The sequence below is a fragment of the Colobus angolensis genome, unplaced genomic scaffold (assembly GCF_000951035.1).
Source record: "Colobus angolensis palliatus isolate OR3802 unplaced genomic scaffold, Cang.pa_1.0 Scaffold70, whole genome shotgun sequence".
NCBI lineage: Eukaryota > Metazoa > Chordata > Mammalia > Primates > Cercopithecidae > Colobus > Colobus angolensis.
The window spans coordinates 177,155-200,097 of record NW_012120710.1 but is presented as its reverse complement, the minus strand read 5'-3'; the positions used below and the strand labels follow the sequence as shown (position 1 = coordinate 200,097).

Below are 22,943 nucleotides of genomic sequence, written 5' to 3'. Positions count from 1 at the left end.
CAGGAGTATCTTTGTGGCATTCTCTGTATTTCCTGAATTTGAATGTTGGCCTGCCCTACTAGGTTGGGGAAGTTCTCCTGGATGATATCCTGCAGAGTGTTTTCCAACTTGGTTCCATTTTCCCATCATTTTCAGACACACCAATCAGATGTAGATTTGTGTAGATTTGGTCTTTTCACAGAATCCCATATTTCTTGGAGGCTTTGTTCATTTCTTTTTATTCTTTTTTCTCTACACTTCTCTTCTCACTTCGTTTCATTCATTAGATTTGCAATCACTGATACTCTTTCATCCAGTTGATCGAGTCAGTTACTGAAGCTTGTGCATTTGTCATGTAGTTCTTGTGTTATGGCTTTCATCTTTATCAGTTCTTTTAAGGTCTTCTCTGCATTGATTACTCTAGTTATCCATTCATCCATTCTTTTTTCAAGATTTTTGCTTTCTTTGTGCTGATTATGTAGTTCCTCCTTTAGCTCTGAGAATTCTGATTGACTGAAGCCTTCTTCTCTCAACTCATGAAAGTCATTCTCCATCCGGCTTTGTTCCATTGCTGGCAGTACTACTTACCTTAAAATATCAAAAGGAAGGAAGACTTTCTATACAATTTCCCTCTGTAATGGTTTCTTTAGTAGCGGTTAAAACAATACAATGCTGTTCGAAATGAAGCCAAATTATTCTGAGTTTGTGTAAAACAGCTCTCATACTGTCAGTGGACTTCTTCATGTTCTTGTGTTTATCTAGAATGTGTGAAATACAGTTAAGCTGAGTAATTTTTTTTGTGTAAACTGTGAATTAGAACAACAAATTTCAATATAAGTTTAACAAATTTCAATACAAGCTCATATGGATTTACAATATTTTTTTATTTTCCCGAGTGTGTTCTTTATTTCCACAAAATATTTCTAACCATTAACTGGCTGGTAAATCACTGAAAAACAAATTTTTGTTTGACAAAGTAAATTTTGATAAGTTTTTTATTTGTATTTTTATTTTTTTTGTCACAGGAAGAAAGAAATCTTGCATCATAATCTTTATTCCTGGAATAAAGTGAAGTAGTCTCATCTATCAGGTTTTCCAGCTTCAAATCTCAGATACAACTAATCACTTTTTCCCTTCTTTCCTTTTCCAGCAAAATTCCAGAAACAAAACAGACAACATTTCACGATGATAAATGTCACAGTTGCCACACAGGCCAGCAGGAACCCAATCACATCCAAAGAGTGGTACTGGAACCAGGTGAGGTCATGGGCTGCAGGCCGAAGGTGTTTAGCTCCTTTGTGGCGCATGACAAATTCAATCCAGAAGACGGCTCGATCCAGGGGCTTCACTGGTTGATCATGTTGAATTCTTGATAATTTCATAACATTCTCTTTATATCTGAAGGATAAAAACAAAGATACAAATGTAGCAGGAAGAGGCATAGACAAAACCCCTCAAACATCAAGTTAAAGACGGAAGGGGTTTATTCAGCCAGAAGCATCAGCAAGACTTCTGTCTCAAGAGCTGAGATCCCCGAGTGAGCAGTTCCTGTCCATTTCAAGGGCTCACAACTCTACAGCGGTCCATTTGAGAGGGTCGTGGTCGGTTGAGCAAATAGTGGGTATATGACTGGGGACTGCATGCACCAGTAATCAGAACAGAACAGAAGATGACAGGGATTTTTGCTATGCTTTTCCATAAAATGCCTGGAATCTATAGATAACATAACCTGTGAGTTCAGGGGTCGATTTTTAACTACCAGGCCCAGAGAGTGGCACCAGGCTATTTGTTTGTGGATTTCATTTCTGCCTTTTAGTATTTAATTCTTTTTTCTTTGTAGGCAGAATTTGGGCATAAGACAATATGAGGAGTGATATCCTCCCTTACTAACACTGAAAGTAAGTTAATATGCCTGTGCATATCAAGTTTATGAAAGGCTTTTAAAGTGCCAAATAATTCAAAGTAAATGTCAAAGAATAGACAGAATTTGTGTACTTTAATTTGAGTCATCATAGAAAGTTTGACTTTTAAAATGAACTTTTTTCATTGACAAATGTCTTTTAAAGTAGAAATTGAATGTTAGGTGAGAAAGTTAATTTTTTTTGAAGCAGAGAAAATATGAGGCATTTTAATTTTTTTTAATTGTTTAATTTTGAGTTTTTGTGGGTACATATTAAGTGCATATATTTATGGGGTATATAAGTTGTTTCAATAAAATGTGAAATAATCATATCATGAAAAATAGGATATTCATTCCTTAAGCATTTATCCTTTGTATTATGAACAATTCAATTACACTGTTAGTTCTCAATCAGACATATGGAGAACGTGCTCAACATCACAAACCATTTTAAGTGCTATAAGAAAGATCGTGAAAATGCAATATGAGAATTATTATCTCTAAGTTCCTAAAAAGTAATTGTGTCATGGTGAGTGACATGCCTCATAGCTAGCCACTATGCTTCTACATTACTCTTTTGTCTCCTACTGTTTCCCACCCTGTAGCCAGAATGATTTTTGGAATTAAAATCAGTTTATAGCACTCCCCTAATGAAGACCTTTGCCTGGCTTATCATTATTTAAAGAATAAAATCCAACTCTGTTATTTGGTCTACAGAACCCTACATTGTTTGATACTGGCAAACTCTTTTCCTAACACTTTTCCCCTGCACACTGTCTTCTAGATTGGCCTTCTAGTTTTTTCTTTAAGCTCCCAAAGGTGTTCTCATCTTAGCACCTTACACAATTTTTTCCTCTCTCCTGCTCTTGGAGTATTCTCTCTTGCTACAACCCAAGGTATGCTTCTCTGCCTTTTTATGGCTTCCTTCTTATGTTACTTGTAAGAGAGGCTTTTATTGACCACACTATGATGGAACCTCTAGGATTTTCTCTATTTTCTGTGCTTATTTTACTATTTGATTCCTAGAATTTTAAAATGCATTATATCTCATAAAATAAACATTTAAATAGTAAATACAAAAGACAAATATATGCACACTAAGTGAATAGTTCAAAAACGTAAGATCATCTTGAACATTTTTTTGAGGTGAAGATATCTATTTACCTACTGCTCAGATTGTGGTATAGGATATCACAACTTCCCTAGAATCACTCTCTTTTTCTGAACCATTTAGTCACTACTTTTGACCTCCAATTAAATATTAGCCTGACTTCAAATAGCATGCATTCGTTTTGCTTGTTTATGTAATTGAATTATATAATATATACTCATTAGTGTCTTTTATTAATGTAGCAGTTGTTGGATAATTCCTTTGCTGTATAGTATTTTGTTGATTGATAAAGCACAGATTTTTTCTTCACTTTAAGATTAATATGTATTTGTGTTGCTAACAATTTTTAGCACTATTGATAACTCTGTCATAAACATTCTTCTAGATGGTATTAGATTTATATATTTATACATATCTCTTGGGTATATAATTGAGAGTACAATTGCTGAGATAAAATTGGATGCATAATTGTGATCCACTTCTTGACTTTAACCTTTTTTGAAGTGTATTTTTTTCATCTCTAAAATTTAAAGATATGTTATAGTTTTTATAACCTCCCTTACTTCCACTACGACTGCATCATACAGTTTCTATGACATTAAATCTTATTATATTTACTATATCTTTGATTATTGCCCACCACATATCACTTCAAATAACTATTTGACATGCTCCAAGAAAAAGTATCTTCCAGTTGATATATATAATACATATATGTGTATTGTATAAGTACATATGTGCTTGTGTGTGTATCATTTTACATTATAAGATTCCATTTGTTAATTGATTTCTTCAAATGTTTTATGTCTTTACCCATTATTTGCTCTTTTTTTAAGTCTGTTTAGATTGAGTGAAAGTATTTGCATAATCACATTTAAATCTACCAGTTTGCTTTATATATATTTTTTCTTTTTGTCCAAGTTGGTTTGTGTTTCTTTTCAATTATTTCCTACCTTATTTAAAGGTATTTTTATCATTCATTGACCTTTTTTCGTGATAAAGTAATTTTAAAGTATTCCTTTAGATGATACTCTCCTTATTTAAAAGCATTATTGATAGTAGTTATGAATGCCGAATTGATGATAGCTGGACTCTGCAAGGAATTTTGCACATTGATACCATTGGGTGTGAAAAAATCAATTATTAGAAATTTGAATTAAAATTATATTTTTTGTGCTTCAAAGACCGTCATACAAATGGAAAATTTAGTGCACCCAGAATGGGACAAAATTTTTTAAAATTATATATCTGAAACGACCCATAATATGTAAATGGTTCTTAAAACTTAATAATAAGACAAATACCAAAGTTTAGAAATGTTCCACGGATTGTAGTAGACATGTTTTCAGGGAAGATATATGAATGATAAGTAAGCACATATAAGGATTCTCAACATCTTTAGCCATAATTAAAATGCAATCCAAGACCAGGATGAGAAATCATTTTACACCCACTAAGAAGGCTTTAACAAAAAGACAGATAATAACACATTGGCAAAAGTATGGAGGAATTGTTATCACGTTGTACTGCTGGTGGTAGTGATGAATGAAACAAGTACTTTGGAAGACAGTTTAGCAGTTCTTCATAAACATACAGTTCCCACATGAGCCAGCAATTCCACTTGTAGTGTCAACCCAAAAGAAAGGAAAACAGGTTTATGCAAAAACTTGTGTAGCAATATTCCTAGTAACCACAATTGGAAACAATTGAAAAGCCAATGAACTGATAAGTTAACAACTAAAATATGATATATCTTTACTAAAAAATATTAAACTGTTGTAAAAAGAAATGAAGTATTAAAATGCACAACAACATGAATAAAACTAACACCATAAAAACAACAAAAAATTAAGCTAGATGAAATGTCATTTACACAGCACCATAAACTGTATGATTCCATTTATATGAAATACCTAGAGAGAACAATCTCTAGAGAAAGAAAACAAATTAGTGTTAGACTAGGGCTAAGCAATCATAGGAAATGACTTCTGTGTCATTGAAGTTTCTTTTGTGCTGACAAAAATGTTCTAAAATTATGTGATAGTGATGGCTTCACGGCTCTGTAAACATAGTAAATATATTTGGATTTTATACCATAAAAAGAAGTATTTTATGGTATCAAAATTAAATCTCATTTTCAAGTACATTACAGTAATGATAATAATAAAAGTTAATTTTTCAGCAGGAAAATAGTCATGTTCTGAGGCATTTTAGACACCAAATTAAAATATTTATTATATTATTTCATTTATTCTTCCTTTCTACTAATGATTCATTATGTCAAATTTTTAAGAAATGTATTTTTTATATTATCTCTATCATTTTAAAAGTATTTTTGTGTAGAAATATTTTCACTAACTGGCTATTGATTAGATGTATGGTTTCCAAATACAATATTTAAATAACTGATACAAAAAAAAGCAGATTTCAGATTGGTTAAATCATTTAAATTCTTTCAAAATTACTCTCTTATAAAAAGGATGAAACTCACACTCACTAATGACAAGAGAAGCTATCTATAAATACCATCTAGTGAAAAATATTGTTCTACTCACAAAGGATCATTAATTACTGTCTTCAGTGCATTCGCCAAGTCTGTACTCGACATTGTGTCGAAGTCCAATTGAACAGCTGCTCCTCTGGCCTTCATGTGAGCAATGTTATCAGGTTGATCGGCAAACAATGGAATGCCCACCATAGGGACCCCATGGTAGATTGCCTCGTAGATGCCATTGGCTCCACCGTGAGTTATAAAAGCTCTGGTTTTTGGATGACCTAGGATTGGATGAATTTTGGCAAAATTATTCATAGGAATAAAATGAGATGCACAATGAAAGGCTCTGAAAGTGACAGTGGTTTCTAGATAACACATTGAACTATTTTGCTATTGCTTTCAGACTTCAGAGGAAAAACACATACTTGTGCTGGGTATGCAAGTGAAGGCTGCATGGTGTGTGTGACTTCAGACTGCAAAACAATACAAGAGTTCCAGTTGGAATAACGAAAAGTGTGATCTAGATTTTTAAAATGTGCATTAAAGAAGACAGCAAAGAGATGGGCATGAAGTGAACTGCTATTTTAAGTGCAGTCACAGAGTGTGATATGTGTGGTGTGCAAGGCAGCAGGCAGTGGGTTGATGGTGGTGCTAGGATTGAGGAAGGACAGGTCACACTTCATCATGACCTGTCATCACTTTATGATTAAGATTAGCAATTTAATCCTTCAGAAAATACAGAGTCACTGATGATAGAAGAGCTATTATATTTGGTGGCATTTTAAATAACCCTGCAGGAGAGGAAACAACAGGTGTAAAGTTGTAGAAATAGGAGACAGAGAGACAGCTCAGGAAGTTATTGAAAAATTCTATGATATATAGTAACACCAGAAATAGATATTCTTGCTATTTCTGACCATAAAGAATGTGAGTATATATCATAAAATGCCAATAATTATAGCATATTCTTTTTCCCTTTGGACTGATAATAAATATAAAGAAGTTACATTTTGTTTTTCCTTAACAAATATTGAAAAAGCTTGTTTCATGATTAACTATTAACACTCTAATGTGCTGTTACTAATATATCCAGTATTTGTTCACCCGAGTCTTACCTAGAAGGTCATTCTGGGGTATCCACTTATAGAGCCGAGTATTGAGACCTAAGGTATCTGGTTTATTCCCATCAAATCTCCACAGAACCTGTTACAGTGAAGAAAATATCTTATTCCATGAGTGGAATTCAAAACTTATAGAATGTTCAAACTGTAAAAAGAGAAAAAGAGTAGGAATGAGATCAAGGGATGTTAGTAAATCAGAACTACTCAAAGACTGATGTAAATAGAATACTCACATTTAATTTTGGCCAACTTCACATTTGTCAGAAGTTTCTATAATTGGATTACTTACAAACTTTAGCAGCCTCTTTCAGTAGTTTTCCACATCAGTAAGACACTTCATCTTACCTTTTGTGGGATCTGTGCAAGGGCTGATGCAATTACGTTGGCCCTTTCTTCTTTCATGTTAGTGACCATTGACCCCAGAGAAAACACCACAACACCATTTTCTCCAGAGCTCTGTACAAATTCTTCCATTTCCTGTGAAAAAGAATTTGTTTCATCACAAAAGAATAACAGCATAGCAGGCACTACTGAAAGAAATGGTACAAGTTACTAAAGAGAGAAAATCAGGTATTTTAAGGAATTATTGGAGTAAATAATATTTTCTAACTGATTCAATCACTCAGGTTTTTTTGCAATTAGATATATAATGTGAGATAGGTGGATGCTGTTAGGATATTTGTGTAACTATGTGTGTATATGTATGTATTTGTGTGCATGTGTGTAAGGGAGAAAAGAAATGGAGCTATTTCACTGTAATCAGAGAGATAATGTTAAAAATATTACACACAGACTCTTCTCTCATATTACTAAAATTACTAATATAAGTTCTTGGAAAATGGCACCACGCAGCTTTAATTCTATACTGTTGTTCTAATAAGTCACTTGTGTTTATTTCAGGCAGGTTTTCTGTAGGATTCGTTTAGCTGGAAGCCATTAGTGTTTACTTCCCTCACTATGAGCTCTGAGGATAGGCTACTCACTGTTGGGATAATTTTATAACTACATTTATGTTTCTCTACAGTGCTTTATACTTCACTTAAAGTTTGTCAGAGTTTTCCAGTAGTTTTTGAAAAACTAAAATAGATAAATAAATAAATAAAAGCTGCTGGTTAAGATCCACTGACATTCTGGAGTCGGGTATTGTAATTTGGAATTTCTGTGAATTACTTCAGGAGTCTTATTTATAATACAGAATTGTACACTATACAGTTACATAGTTGAATGATCATATTTTCAGTTTACTGTTTAGGTGGAGCACCTATTGACCTGAAATCACACTATTAAATTGATGTGCTATTTATAACTGCATGTGAGGAACTCTCATCATCACTTTGTTGTGTCTCAGAGGCAGCAGCACTTGAATCAGAAAAGAAGAGGCCAGCAGGCCTTTCTGCAGGGGAGATCTTGTCTCTCTTTTGAGTAGCTCACTCACACCACATTACACTCCTGATGAAGATGTGCTTGGCTGCAATCAATTGAGAATTGTTCTGACTTGCGTTCTCCAATGTATGCCAATATTTAAACTTAAATACTTTCAGGTTTAATCATTGTGGTAAAACTTTTCCTAATGGTTCTTAACAAAACAAAGAAAAAATATGCAAATGTTAACTGTGCAGACCACATATTACAGAGTGTTTTTTAAAATATGATTTTTAATCTTAAGGTAAGAGTCATTGCACTGCTCTTCCAGGTAATACTTGGGTCATCTAGGTATTGTGTGTGATTGCAGTTGACTGTAGCCATATTTACTGTAACTGGTACTCAGTGTTTCACCTCACTAGCTTGATGCCAAGAGCCCTGTTTATCCATGCAGTGTTGAAGGAACCTAACCTCTGTTTACAGATTCATCAGAGATATGGATTGGTTGTTTCTTCTTCTGTGATAATGTAATAAAAATGACATGAGATTAATGTCAGAAATTTTATAAAAGCATGGAACATTTTTTTAAATAAAATTTTTCTAAAATTTTTATGTTGTGATATTATTTATATAAAATATATTTTTTCATCATGACTTTTGACCTATTTATATAGCTCAATGTACACATGTGACACTTACTTAGAAAATGTTAATCTTACTGAGTATATATTTTCCTCCTGCAAAAACTTGTCATCTTGTTACCTTTATCATTTTTTAACTCCCTTTATTTGTATTACGGTTGACAGTGTAATTGAATATTTCATTGATAAAATTATTGTAATGCTATTGTATGCACATAGTATAAGTTTTTAATCATTCCTTCATTTAAGATGTTGGACTACTTCCAATGTTAATTTTGTGCATGTTTTCCATAATGTTGAATAGGTACACCTTGATTAATTTTTTATCTGTTTGATTTCACATGAATATTTTATAAAACTCATGGCAATGTTCATTTTTAAAACACCTGATACATTTTGTCAAGTGTCTTATTCTCTTATATAGACATTATCTGAGAATCTAATATTTAATTGAAATGAAAGCAACCTGGCTGGGTTAGCAATTATTTTACACAATAAACAAAGAATTGGTTTCACAACCATTGACTTGCATTCAAATCTTTCTGCAAGTTAATAACAACAGCTAATAGTAGTAATTATCACTATTGTACTACTAGTCATCCTTTTTCTTGTCCTTCTACAAGCCTTACTCTCTTCCCCTTCCTACTGACACCATCGATTTCCCTTATTATGAGTGGGGAAGTATTTCAAGAGTAGGGCAGGGTTGCAGAGATTTTTCATTAGTCTTACCCCAGCTTTTGTCTCTTGAGAAAGTTATCATATAAAGCCCATGCAATTTGCATTCATCATAGATATTGAGTTTTAACAATGGAATAAAACTCAGCTTTATGTGGACAAAAATTATATTTTAAGAGATTACTTAATAATGTGATAAGGAATGCTTGCTTTGTACATATGTCTTAAAAGTGTGATATTAATTTAAAATATATGGGTTTATTGTGTTCTTTCATAAAGAATATAATCTTATATGCTGACAGATTTTTTTTTTGGTATTGAAAATAAGGGCACTATTCAGATACAAATGGTATAAATTATTTGGTCTTTATTATATATGCATTATTCTTTATCTCTGTGCTTCTCTGTCAGGAAGCTATGATGTTAAGACAAGGTGACACAGGAAGCTTTAATCAGTTGCTTGTCATATGGCAAAAATCATCTGCTTTCAGAGGGTATGTTTATGCTGTAATATGTAAACCCCTGAGGTCTCAATGAAGAATGATATAAATGCTTTAGTAAGATCAAGTGATCACTGAGTTTGTCTGCAAATATTAAAGGAACACATTTATTTTATTGAGGAAGTGTTTTAAGCTGCAATACTGGTGAAGATCCTCATTATCTATGGGAGAATTTTAGAATTTCAACTAGCTCATTGTTGAGGGAAGTCAGGGACCCCACAAAAGAAGTGAAAATGGCCAGTCCTTGCCTTAAGCGATGATACTATCCTGTGAAATTCCTTTTTCTGGCTCATCCTGTCCAAAAATCTCCCCCACTGAGCACCTTGTGACTCCCACTCCTGCCTCCCAGAGAATAACCCCCCTTTGACTGTAATTTTCCTTTACCTACCCAAATCCTATAAAACAGCCCCACCCTTATCTCCCTTTGCTGATTCTTTTCGGACTCAGCCTGCCTGCACCCAGGGGAGAAAAACAGCCATGTTGCTCACACAAAGCCTGTTTGGTGGTCTCTTCACAGGGACGCGCATGACACAGGTGTCTGTCAACTATGACTTTGCAAGAGAAGATAGTTCTGATGTACTGAAAAATCTGGCTCTATTAAATGAAGAATATCTCAAGTGACCTGCGCATGTTAAGTAATTAGTAGTATTAGCAATAATAACAAAATAACAATAATTGCAAAATTAATAATATTTTTGAGTAACTGACTACAGGCAAGAGACACTTCAAGTGTTTTGTATGTGTTAATATTTTTTCCACACAACACAAAGTTGCCACTATTTTTGTAAATGTAGGCGTCATATTTCTATCAACATTCTAGTCCACTTTTCCATCATCTGCTACCTGAATCCATGCAAAATTTCCTGAATGGTTGGCTCTTTATTCTGTCCCTCCTGCAATTTAATCATAGAATATCTTGAAATCTCTTCTTAAAGAAGAGAATATTTTCATATATCTTTCTGTCTTAACTCTTTTTCATAGTTTTTCAATGTGCTGAATAAATATTTCAACTCCCAATATGTATCTGGCTCTAATTTGCCTCTCAGCATCATGTGATTCTTAGTCTCTCCTTGCAAACTAAATCTGAGGACTTGAGAACTATCCTGACCACTTTACCTGCCTTCCATCCTTTGTCTGTCTCTCCCCGTCATACTTTTACTTATTCCTACATATTGTTCAGCTCTCATCTTAGTAATCAGTGACTCCAGGATATTTTCTATTATCTCCACTGATGCTTTCTTGGCATTGGGTTTTTCCTTGAGATCATAGATTTTATATAATTTTTATTACTTGTACATATTCTATTGTTTGAAGTAGAATGTAAGGTACGTGGGGACAGAAACTGTGTCCACTTTTTTTTTTCTCTGAAAATTCTGCACTTACCTCTGTTTTGTGCTAATCCCTTTGTAAATACTATTTGAATGAATGACCAATACCTTCTTAGGTGTTAGATAATGAAGACTTTAATTTAACCAACTCTATTTTCAAAGTCTCCTTAGTATTCCCCTCTATTTGTAGTACTCATAAAACTCATATAGGTGTGAAGGTATCACTATGTACATGAGTTTCTAATTGGTATCTGCTTTACCCCACCCACTTCCCATCTTTCTTTCAGGGTGGGTCAAACACTCTGAATGAAGACCGTAGAATCATTTCTACTGAAAATTCAAAGCCAACAAAATAAAACCAATGAAAGCATGTTTACCTTAGGTAGGGGTTTGGCAGGTTTGCAGAGGAGTCCTCCAACAAAATCGACATTTGGTAACAGTGGATGTGGAAATTGAAAATTCCAGGAGTTTCGAATAAGCCATATGTCGGCCTTCCCCATTGTCTCAGATAATGTAGTGGGTCTTCCTGACAAGAATAAAAAAAAAAAGTGGATGACACAAGATAATTACATTACATTATTTTCTGAAAGGAGTTAGAATAATGTAGACAAAAATATAGGCAAAGTGTCTGTGCTTTGAAAAATATATACATAGATTCATCTATAGACACAATTTAATTTTATGTATTATTTATTGTGCCCATGTATATTTGTAAGAAAGACAAAGTAGTAGGAGAATTGTGAGGTTAAGCCACATCTCTAATGTCACATCAGTATACTCATAATTATAAACAATTATTAAAATAAGCCACAGAGAATTAAACATCAATTTCTTTTCTTTTTAAAGCTTCAATAGTAGCATATGGACATTTAAATAACTCTTTGAGCTCCATAGTCAATTAATTCTACTGTACACATAAAAATAATTTTCTAAAAATTGTCTAATTTACACAACTCATTAAGCTAATTCTTTTATCTTTGGTTCTTCAAGTGAACTGTGGACTATGTTGTGAGTATGGCTGAAATCCTAGTACTCTTTTAGATTCAAGCTAAGATCTTAATAATATTATCTTTAAGTAAATATATTTGTAAATTATAGCTAGAAATTTTTGAGAAATTATTGAAATAAAGATTTGTACTCAACCTTAATCTGTCTTATATTTTTTAATAAAGAGACATAGTTTGAAAAAAAACTATGTAGATATAACAACCTTCACACTTCAACAAGATGATTGGACTTTAAATGAATGGTTTCCAATTCTTTAATGAAAGAGTATAAAAACATTAGAAATTTCAAATTACCTTTAATGATTTATGCATCAGAGATATAGACATTCTCTCTCTCTACTATGAAGGAAATCTGGTAACATGGGAACATCTTTTGATTTCTAAATCAGAAAACCAAGCTTTACAAGAAAAAGTAATTTCTGCAGTTATATAGATAGTTGTAGAAAAATGTATAACTACTCATTCTAAATCTATGCATTTAGTAAGATGTTATTTGATGAGTTTTACTGTATTTAAGATGTAAAACAATGTATAGTAAACCAGATGTGTAATTGCTTAAAATCTTAGATGCACTAATACATAGGTTTATGATTTCCTTGGGTGTTCTGTGTGAATGACGGCCCTAGGGTTTTAAATGACCCTGTAATTTGAGCTTTTCCATAATATTTGTGAGACTGATAGATCATCTTGAATTTTCGTTTTATAAATTAACTTACCAAAATCCCACTACCTTGACTTTATGGCTTTACATAAGCTCTGTTTCAAAGACACAAATAAGTTACAGATTGAAAAAAAATACTTACCTAGAACCTCACTATAAAACTGATTCCACTTCTTGAGGTCATACAATTGGAAAAAAAAGTCAAAATAAAGCATATAGATCATATTTTTTACCCTCTCTATGAAAGTCATTTGATCACTTAATTCTGACATAACAACAGGTACGTAGGAGGGAGGGAAAATAAATCCTCCACAATGCTTTTCAAAAACATAGCCAGGAGTGAAGCGGAGACTGTACACAAGGGGTATCTTAAATAACTCAGCCAGCAGCTCACTACCGGGAAAAATAGGATCTGCAAAAACGACGTCAAATCTTGACTCTTGTAGTTTCTTCACTAATTTCTTATTTGAAACCATATCTTTACAGAACTTTATACTTATGTCACCAAACCTCCACATGATTTCTTGCATTTGTGAAAAATGTAACCAAAATGAATCTTTTGGAAGGTCTGACCATCTCTTAATCTCTTGCGTGATTATATTTTCAAACTCAGTTTTAGTTAAAGATGTAGGATAAACTTCAATTTTAAGATTGGATGAGTTATTGGGATCAAAAAGAATGGAAGCTGAAGATGCCAGGACAGTCACCTCATGACCTCTCTGGACAAGCTCTTCCAGGATTGTCTTCATATTCATCCAATGGCTGTATTCTGCTGCCCACACCAGCACCTTTCCACAACTCCCAGAGCTAAAGTAAAAGCTCAGTTGTATTAGCAGAATTACTGAAGTCCATTTCACAGACATCCTGGTGCAATGCAATGCTTGTTTTCCAGTTGCTGTTCCTTTCTGTCATTTCTCATGGTTATATCCAATGATAAATTAGCCAAGAAGTTAAAATGTAACCCTTATACTTCAAAGTACATACAATATCATTAAATCAACATTCCGAGCATGTGCATGGCAAGGAGACAAATGAAGGTAAATGACCTGTTTACACAGATGTGACTAATTTCCCTTTTATGTTTCTGAGTGCTATCCTTCAGCTAATATCAAGGATCTTGTATGGACATGCCATTTGTCTTATGCAATATATTTAGAAGAGTGTCCAGAATTGTAGCAGTGAAAGGTCACATTTCTGCAGTCCATTTGACACAAAACTAAAGATAAAATGACTAAACATGGTCCACATATTTTGTACACTTTGTTGACATATATTTTAAATATCATACAATTTATCAATTATTGTGTAAAATTTAATTTTTATAGTATATCCACAGAATTATGCATCTACCATAACAATCAATTTGAGAGCCCTTTTATCTCCCCATAATAAGCCCTGTAGCCTTTAGCCTTTTCCTCTCCACCTCTAGTTTCTGCATTTCCCCTGTCCTGGGAAATTGCTAATTGAATTTCTATCTCTATCGATTTGCCTGTTTTGGACGATTTTTAATAGTTGGAATCATACAATATGCCGTATTTGGTGAGTGGCTTCTTTTATGTAACGTAATATTTTAAATGTTCATTTATGATATAGCATATACATGTTGATTCTTGCAACCATCATGTAAGATATTGAGAGTGTGAAGATGACACTATCTTTATAAACTTTGTGAAAGTAATCAAAGATAAAGAGAGAAAAAGAGAAAAGTAAATCAAGCTTATAGTATATGCAGCATTAATCATTAGGTTAGCTTGTTCTCTGACTCACTTCCTCATAGTTATTTGGCTATTGTCCTAGAATTATGCAGACCCTGTTACAAGATTACAGTTCCTCTTAACTCTTGTATAGATAATAACTTAAACATTATGAAATGATCAACTTTCCTTCTGAGGTATTCCTTCAGGTCCAGCACACTGGTAAAACTGTTGACTCAGCAGGTCTGAAGGACCTCTCTGATGCCAGCTGATCTGAGGGACTTCACTGATGCCAGCTGATCTAGAGGACCCCACAGGGAACTGACTCAGCAAATAATGTTGTTTCTTGTTCTGATAACTTTGTTTCTACTACCCTGACCAATTAATTACCCAAATTTTCCAGTCCATCACCATCTATGATCTCCTTAAAACTTCCGGCCCAGAGCTCCTTGAGGAGTTGGATTTGAGATTCTCTTCTCATCTCCTTGCTCAGTGCCCTGCAATTATTAAACTCCTTCTTTGCTGCCAAACCTGACATCTCAGTATAGTTGGACTATTATTGGATAGTAAGCATATGAACCTGTTGGTCCTATAACAAAACTTCAATGGAATAAGTAACTGCAAATACAATAAAACTAGAAAGATAACTATAATTAGAAGTGGAACTTAATGATGTAACAGAATTGATGAAATCTCATGATAAAACAAATAAGTGAGGAGTTACTTCTTAGGAAAGAGAAAGAAACGTATTTCTTGAGATGGAATCTACTCCTGGTGAAGATGCTATGAACATTGTTGAATGACAACAGGAGATTTGGAATATTACTTAAACTTACTTTATAAAGTAGCATTAGAGTTTGAGAGGATTAATTCCAATTTTGGAAAAAGATCCTCTATGGGTAAAATGCTATCTGACAGAATTGCATGCTGAAAAAAATCTTTTGTGAAAGGGTGGGTTAATGTATGTGGCAAATGCCATTGTTGTCTTATTTTTAAGAAATTGCCACAGCCATGCCAACTACTAGCAGCCACCACCATAATAAATTATCAAACATCAATATTGATGCAAGACTCTCCATCAACAAAAGTTGCACTCACTGAAGATTCAGATCATAAATAGCACTCTTTACCAATTAAGTGTTTTTTAATTAAGGCATGTACTTTGTAGACTTAATATTATCACACACTGAATACACTACAGCATTGTGTAAGTGTAACTTTTTATATTCCTTATAAACCAAAGCAAATTGTGTGACTCACTTCATTGCAATATTTGCTTTATTGTAGTATTCTAGAACCAAATCTGCAACATCTCAGAAGTATGCCTTGTATTAGTGAAAACAACTCTAAAATATGTATTTCAGTTGAATGGGCTCTATTTACTCACCCCTTCTGTTCCTCTTTGTGAGAGCCATGCATATTATCTACTTTCATTCAGTCATGTTGACCACATATATATATATAATATATATATAGATATAGATATATATTTTTTTTTTTTTTGAGACAGAGTCTCGCTCTGCCCCCAGGCTGGAGTGCAGTGGCCGGATCTCAGCTCACTGCAAGCTCCACCTCCCGGGTTCACCCCATTCTCCTGCCTCAGCCTCCCGAGTAGCTGGGACTACAGGCACCCGCCACCTCGCCCGGCTAATTTTTTTGTATTTTTAGTAGAGACGGGGTTTCACCGTGTTAGCCAGGATGGTTTCAATCTCCTGACCTCGTGATCCACCTGTCTCGGCCTCCCAAAGTGCTGGGATTACAGGCTTGAGCCACCACGCCTGGCCAAGTTGGCCACATATATTAACCTACCCTTTCACAAAAGATTTTTTTTAAGTTTCTAATTCCCACAAAACACAAACATACACAGACTTTCTGTCATTCCACACAAAGCCCAAAGGTACAAGGTGGTTTTGGAAAACAACTATTTTACATCAGTTTACCTATGTGGACCCTCACTAATTAGCTGATAATATCTTGAATAGCTATAATATAAAGACTATTTTGATATGAATCACATGAATAATACAGGATGCTTAGAGTTCCAGAGAAAGAACACAAGTACTTCTATATGAAATAGTTAGAAAAAATTAACAAGGCAGGAACCATATGATATAAGATGAAAGCTTTGATTGCACCTAGGCAGTGTGTGGCCAAGAAGGGAGTTTCCAATAAAGAACAGAAAGATAAAAATCACGCACATATGGAGAGCATCCCAGTGTGTATGGATCACAGAGAAAGTTGAGGGCAGGATGTTACAAAAGACAGTTAATTTGAAATGAAGACCTTAGACAGTCTTATCTGTCATACTATGGATTTGAAATTAATACTCCACCAAAATTTACTTACACAACTTTTAAAGGATGACAGTTATGAAATCAAGATATTCCTTTAGCAAGCAACTGTGTCAAATAATATTGGCATGTAAAGTCAAGACCTTAAAATTAGAAAAGATTATTTAAAAAGTGCATTTGTAACCAAAACAGGAGATCATAATGGCCTGATATGGTTTGGCTGTGTCCCCGCCAACATCTCATCTTGAAGTGTAACTACCACAATTCCTACATGTTGTAGGAGGGACTTGATGGAGTTAATTAAATCATGGTGATGAGTCTTTTCCATGCTATTCTTTTCATAGAAAATCTTTGCCTTAGATTTTGCTATTTGTTTTCGGATAGTTAGTTTTCTTTACTGTCTGCTTTTCTTCAAGCCTCCTTCACTCCTTGATTTTATATATTAATTTATTTTTAATTAAAAAAGAAAATGAAGTTACTTAGATTTTATGTTCAATGTTGAATTTTCATCTTTATGCCTTTTGTCACACACTTTTTTGTTAATTGGAAACCTATATGAAAATACTACATTTGAAAACATAGGAATACATAGATGTTCCAAATTCATAAGCAAAATGAATTTCACAATCTTAATTAGTATACTTGCTTTTATTGAGTTTTATGAAATTTAATTAAACATTAAATTTTTAAAAACTCATTGGATAGTGTGTAAATAGTACTACCTAAAGAGTGGAAATCTACAATTGCAATAACAAGAAAGTTAAAATTAACTGATTGCTGGACTATAATATCAAAATTGTAACTGCCTTTTAATTCTAGAAATGTCTAATTCATAAGAAAGACTACATCAATCTAAACTTCTACTTTTATGCCCAAGTACACTGGGTGGAGTTCTGACACAGTCAAATATGTTGAGGAGATTCTAGGGCATAATTCTTCTCTATCTTTGTTATATCGGCCCTCCCTTTATATGTTCCTTGGAGTTAGCACACTTCAGTGTTGTTTTTGTTTGTTTGTTTTTGAGTAGTTAGCACAGATCTTAAGATTTAAAATCTTGGCCAGGAGCAGTGGCTCAGGCCTGTAATCCCAACACTTTGGGAGGCCGAGGCAGATGGATCAAGAGGTCAGGAGATTGAGACCATCCTAGCTAACATGGTGAAACCCCTTCTCTACTAAAAATGCAGTAAATTAGCCTGGCGTGGTTGCGGGCGCCTGTAGTCCCAGGTACTCGGCTACTAAAAATACAAAACAATCCGCCGGGCGTGGTAGCGGGTGCCTGTAGTTCCAGCTACTCGTCTACTAAAAATACAAAAAATTAGCTGCACGTGGTGGCAGGGACCTGTAGTCCCAGCTACTCGGGAGGCTGAGGCAGGAGAATGGCATGAACCTGGGAGGGCAGAGTTTGCAGTGAGCCGAGATCAGGTCACTGCACTCCAGACTAGGAGACAGAGTAAGACTCCGTCTAAAAAAAAAAAAAAAAAAAAGAAGATTTAAAATAACAAAATGTGAGATAGGAACTTAATATTTTCTTTTCATTTTGTCACAAACAAATGACAACAAAGAGAAGTATTTCCAAAGTAACTTCAAGAATTCATAGGTAAATGATTAGCTGCTCCCACATACACTACTATAATGCTTTAAAATTTTTTATGTAGAAGTAGTGCCTGTTAATGAAAAGTAGAAAATGAGATTCAAATTCCAAATGGAAAACCACACTTTCTTCACTGTGTAAATGGTTGCTTGTAAGGATTGGAGATTGTACTCACCTTCTGTGGAATCTGGGCCAAATCTGAAACAATGAGATCAGCCTTCCTCTGTAAGGTTTTGCACAACTGGTACCAGAGAAAACACCACAGTGCCATCTTTGCCAGAGATATGGACAAATTATTTCATTTCATACAAAGAAAATAATTTCTGCATCATAACGATGCAATATTATGTAGAATAATGTAGTTTACTTAAGCTTTAATAAAAATTGAAAGAAGTTTCCATATGTATAGTTATATTGTCCCTATATTCTGTCATATACTTCCAGTCTCTATAAGAAAGTTTGTGTTAGAAACACATGGTTTCAATACATAGTAATTATTTACTAGAAACAGTACACAACCAAATAATTATACAGAACACTTAAGCAATAGTATACGGCTCTTTTAAAATTTGGTAGATATCTAATTCTAAAATCACAATGGTTTGCAAAGTCATAAAAATATTCCTTGAAGAGTGATGTCAGTAAAACGATGAAATAATGCCCCCAAATTAATTCCCACACAAAAATACAGCTAGTAAGTTTGGAATACAAAATGCCACACTGAATTCACCAGAGCTAAAAAAAAGAGAAAAAGAAAATCCCAAGACTCATAGACATGGGACAACTCATGATCTGTAAGATGAATAATTCTTTTGGATTATGACACCCCTTCCACACACCAAGAAGACACCACTGTGAGAGAGCTTTACCTGAAATTACCAAGATCAGAGGAGGAAATTTGAGGGAAATGTTCAGTTTCTTCATGGATCTGTGATTCTTTTTGGGAAGCCCATTTTTGTCCTACCCTAGGAGAGGCATTAGGAGTGGCTAGAGGGTTGAATGACCAGGGGTGAATTGGAAACAAGAGTGGGAGTACTAATCACAGTGACAGGCACACAGATCTCAGCAACTGCTTGGCATTCCTATTAGCAGGAATGCCACGCTGCAGAGTTTGACCAGTACCATAACACTGCAGGGGTAAATACAAAAGAAGGTCTGAATCTTTGGCCCATATTTTTTACAATTCTCAGGTCCTCATACGGAGCTTTTCTATGACCTGCAAACAAGTATAACATTTGAGATTAAGTTTCAGTTATTGCTTAAGTCTCTCCAAGACCTAGAAATCACTGCAAGTCTGGTTTTAAGTTCCAGTGCAGGATTAAAGTTCAGATGCTCTGTAAAATTTTTGATAAGAAATTCAGTGCACACCTATTTTAAAAATTCAGAAATCACAGCACATATGAATATAAAGTTGAAAAAAACACATTTTAGAGAATAATCCAGGAAAAAGATGATAAATTTTTCAAAGAAGTGGAAATGTTTTAAAAATAAAAAGAAATCAAATTGATAAAAAATAAGTGAAGTAAATTAAAAGACTCATTAGAAAACTTCAACAGCAGACTTGGTCAAACAGAGTAAGAAATCAGCAATCCTAAAGGTAAAACATATGTAATAACTCAGTCAGAAGAGCAATAAAAAAAAAAGAGAAATAATTAAAATTAGTGAAGTAAGCCTATGAAAACATCAAATATTATTAAGCAAACTACCTCTGTATAATAAGAGCTCTTGAAGGAGATAAGAAATAAGAAGGTCTAGAAAGCATACTTAAGAAAATAATGATGGAACATTTTGTAAATCTAGAGAAAGATGACAGTATCCAGGTACCCTAATCAAATTTAATCCAAAGAGTATTTCCCAAAGGCACATCCTATTTAAATGGTTAAAAGGTAAATACAAAGAAAGAATAGTGATAGCAATATGAGAAAAAGTTTGCACCATATTAAACAATGTCCCAATTCAAGCTTCATCAAATTTCTCAAAAAAAAAAAAACAACTTGTGAGCAAGAAGACAATAAAATATACATTTAAGGTGCTGAAAAAAATCTGCCATACAAAAATACTGTGCCTACGAGAGCAATTCTTAAAACCTGAAAGAGTGATAACATTTTCCCACACAAACAAAAGCTAAGGCATTCATAAACACCAGATCAATATTATAAGAAATAATAGGAAGGAACAATTTTTTATTGGAAAGAAAAGGACACTCGCATGTAATAAGAAAACATCTGAAGGCATAAAAATCACTTCTAAAAGCAATTATAAAGACAAATTCAGAATGCTCTAATACTATAATTGTGATATATAGACTATTTATATCTTTATCATGAAGAAAAAAAGACAAAGATATTAAAGAAAGTAGTAACTACAATTGGTTATGAGATGGAAATTTGAAAACATATAAATTGAGACATCAAAAGTCATTATGTGGAAGACAAAATTATGTCAAAATACAGTTTTGTTTATTTTTCTTTGTGCTCAAAGTTGTCATCAGTTTAAACTATCTAACAATAAAATATTTTTGTAAATCTTGCATTAACTAAGAAGTCAAACTTAGACACAACAAATAAAAATGGCATGAAATCAAAACATACTACTAGAGAAAATTATTTAACCATAAAGGAAGACACAGAGAGAGATAGAGAGACAGAGAGAGAGAGAGAGAGAGAGAGAGACAGAAAGAGAGATACAGAGAGAGAGACAGAGAAAGAGAAAAAGATTGAGAGAGAAAGGATATACAAAAAGTAACCCAGAAAACAATTAACAAAATGGAGGTAGTAAATCTTTATCTATTAATAATATTACAGAATGAAATTGATTGAATGATCCAGGTAAAAGACATAGAGTGAGTGAATGGATAAATAATTAAAACTCAAAACTCAACTCTATTGTCCCCACAGTAAACTCACTTCCCCTATGAAGGAACACACAGACTAAAAGGAAAGAAATAGAAAATGTTGTTTCTTGTCATTGTAAACAATAAAAAAATTACAGTAGTAGCTATACTTAGTTAAAATATATTTTAAGTCAGGATTGATAAGAAATTGGCCATTATATAATAATCACAAGCACAAGAGAGCAACAGAATAAAATTGTAAATATATATGCTCATAACACTGGAACATCCAAATATATAAAGCAAAATTTATAGAGTTGAAGAGAGAGTTACTGTGATATAATAGCAGAAGACTTCAGCACTTTACTTACAACAATAAAAATATAATTCAGACAGAAACTCAAAGAAGAAATCTCAGAGTTAAACTGCACTCTAGGTAAGATAAACCTAACATTGAACATTTACAGAACATTCCATTGAACATCTGCAGAATATGTGATCTTCTCAACAGCACATGAAACTTCTTCTAGAATAGGCCATATTTTAGCTCAAAATAGGGCTTAACATTTTTTTTGAATCAAAATTAGGTCAATTTTTTCCACAACAGAATACAACTAGAAATCAATAAAAGAAAGAATATGGGAACATGTATAACTATATGAAAATTAACTGTGCTCATAAACAACCATTGGGTATATAGATAAATTATTTTAAAATATATGAGAAAAATAAAAATGGAAAGACAATATAACAAAATCTCAAAGATATAGAAAAAATAAGTTCTAAAACAAGTATATACCAATAAATGTCTCAATTAAAAATGCAGAAATATCTTAAATAAACAACCTATACACCTCAAGAAATGTGAAAACAGAACTTAACTAAAAAACAGTAGATAAGGGATATAACAGAATTATAGTAGAAATAGATAAAATAGATTTTTAAAATAATTAAAAATCAATAACACAAAAGTTGGCTTATTGAATACATAAAATTGAAAAATCTGCAGCTACATTAACTACAAAAAGTGATGACTCAAATAAATAAAATGAGAGATGAAAAAGATACATAACAACTGATACACAGAAATACAAAGGATTATAAGATATTATTATAAACAAGTTCATGCCAACAAATAAAAAAATCTAAAGGATATAGAAAAATTTCTGGACACACACAACCATCCAGGATTGAATTTAAAAGAAATAGAAACACAAACGGGGAAATAATGAGTAAAAAGACTGAAGCAGTAATAAGAACTCACATCAAAATCAAAAACTAAAAACCATAAACCGATGGCATGGGCAAATACTTCATGACTAAAGCACCAAAAGCAATTGAAAAAAAAAAAAAAAAAAAACAAAACAGAATAGACAAATGGGATCTAATTAAACTGAAGAGATTCTACACAGCAAAATAAACTATCAGAGTGAACAGGAAACCTGCAGACAGGGAGAAAATTTTTGCAATCTATCCATGTGACAAAGGGCTAATATCAAGAATCTACAAAGAACTTAAACAAATCTACAAGACAAAAGAAAACAACCCCATCAAAAACTGGGTAAAGGATATGAACAGACACTTCTCAAAAGAAGACATGTATGCAGCCAACAAACATATGAAAAAAAACTCCTCATCATTATCATTAGAGAAATGCAAATCAAAACCGCAATGAGATACCGCAAAACCACAAAGAGATATCACAATGAGAAAGTGATATAATTCTATCACAGTAGTTAGGATTGCAATCATTAA

The 22,943-nt window shown here is 33.3% G+C and overlaps 2 protein-coding genes across 6 annotated transcripts in view; one reads left to right on the top strand and one right to left on the bottom strand.

The window, feature by feature from the left end:
* The window catches only part of LOC105501230 (UDP-glucuronosyltransferase 2B9), a 476,097-nt gene that overhangs the window by 280,751 nt on the left and 172,403 nt on the right, over positions 1-22,943 (top strand). The window lies entirely within an intron of this gene.
* LOC105501234 (UDP-glucuronosyltransferase 2B33) lies at positions 1,098-13,661 on the bottom strand. 2 transcript variants are annotated; one of them, XM_011927076.1, is made up of 6 exons: positions 12,922-13,661; positions 11,489-11,637; positions 6,951-7,082; positions 6,600-6,687; positions 5,546-5,765; positions 1,098-1,377 (listed from the first exon to the last, which is right to left on the bottom strand). In XM_011927076.1, the coding sequence occupies exons 1-6, from the start codon at positions 13,640-13,642 to the stop codon at positions 1,098-1,100; spliced, it is 1,590 nt and encodes a 529-aa protein (XP_011782466.1). In that variant the 5' UTR covers positions 13,643-13,661. The 2 variants fall into 2 exon arrangements, with proteins under 2 accessions (XP_011782466.1, XP_011782467.1); XM_011927077.1 differs by lacking the exon at positions 5,546-5,765 and having other exon boundaries at positions 1,358-1,377.

Excerpts from the sequence above, each read along its gene's own strand:
- LOC105501234 (XM_011927076.1), bottom strand. The coding sequence starts at position 13,642 with ATGTCTGTGAAATGGACTTCAGTAATTCTGCTAATACAACTGAGCTTT. Across the intron at positions 11,638-12,921 it reads GTTTTATAGTGAGGTTCTAG|GAAGACCCACTACATTATCT; the intron begins GTAAGTATTTTT and ends TATTCTTGTCAG. Across the intron at positions 5,766-6,599 it reads ACCCCAGAATGACCTTCTAG|GTCATCCAAAAACCAGAGCT; the intron begins GTAAGACTCGGG and ends ATCCAATCCTAG.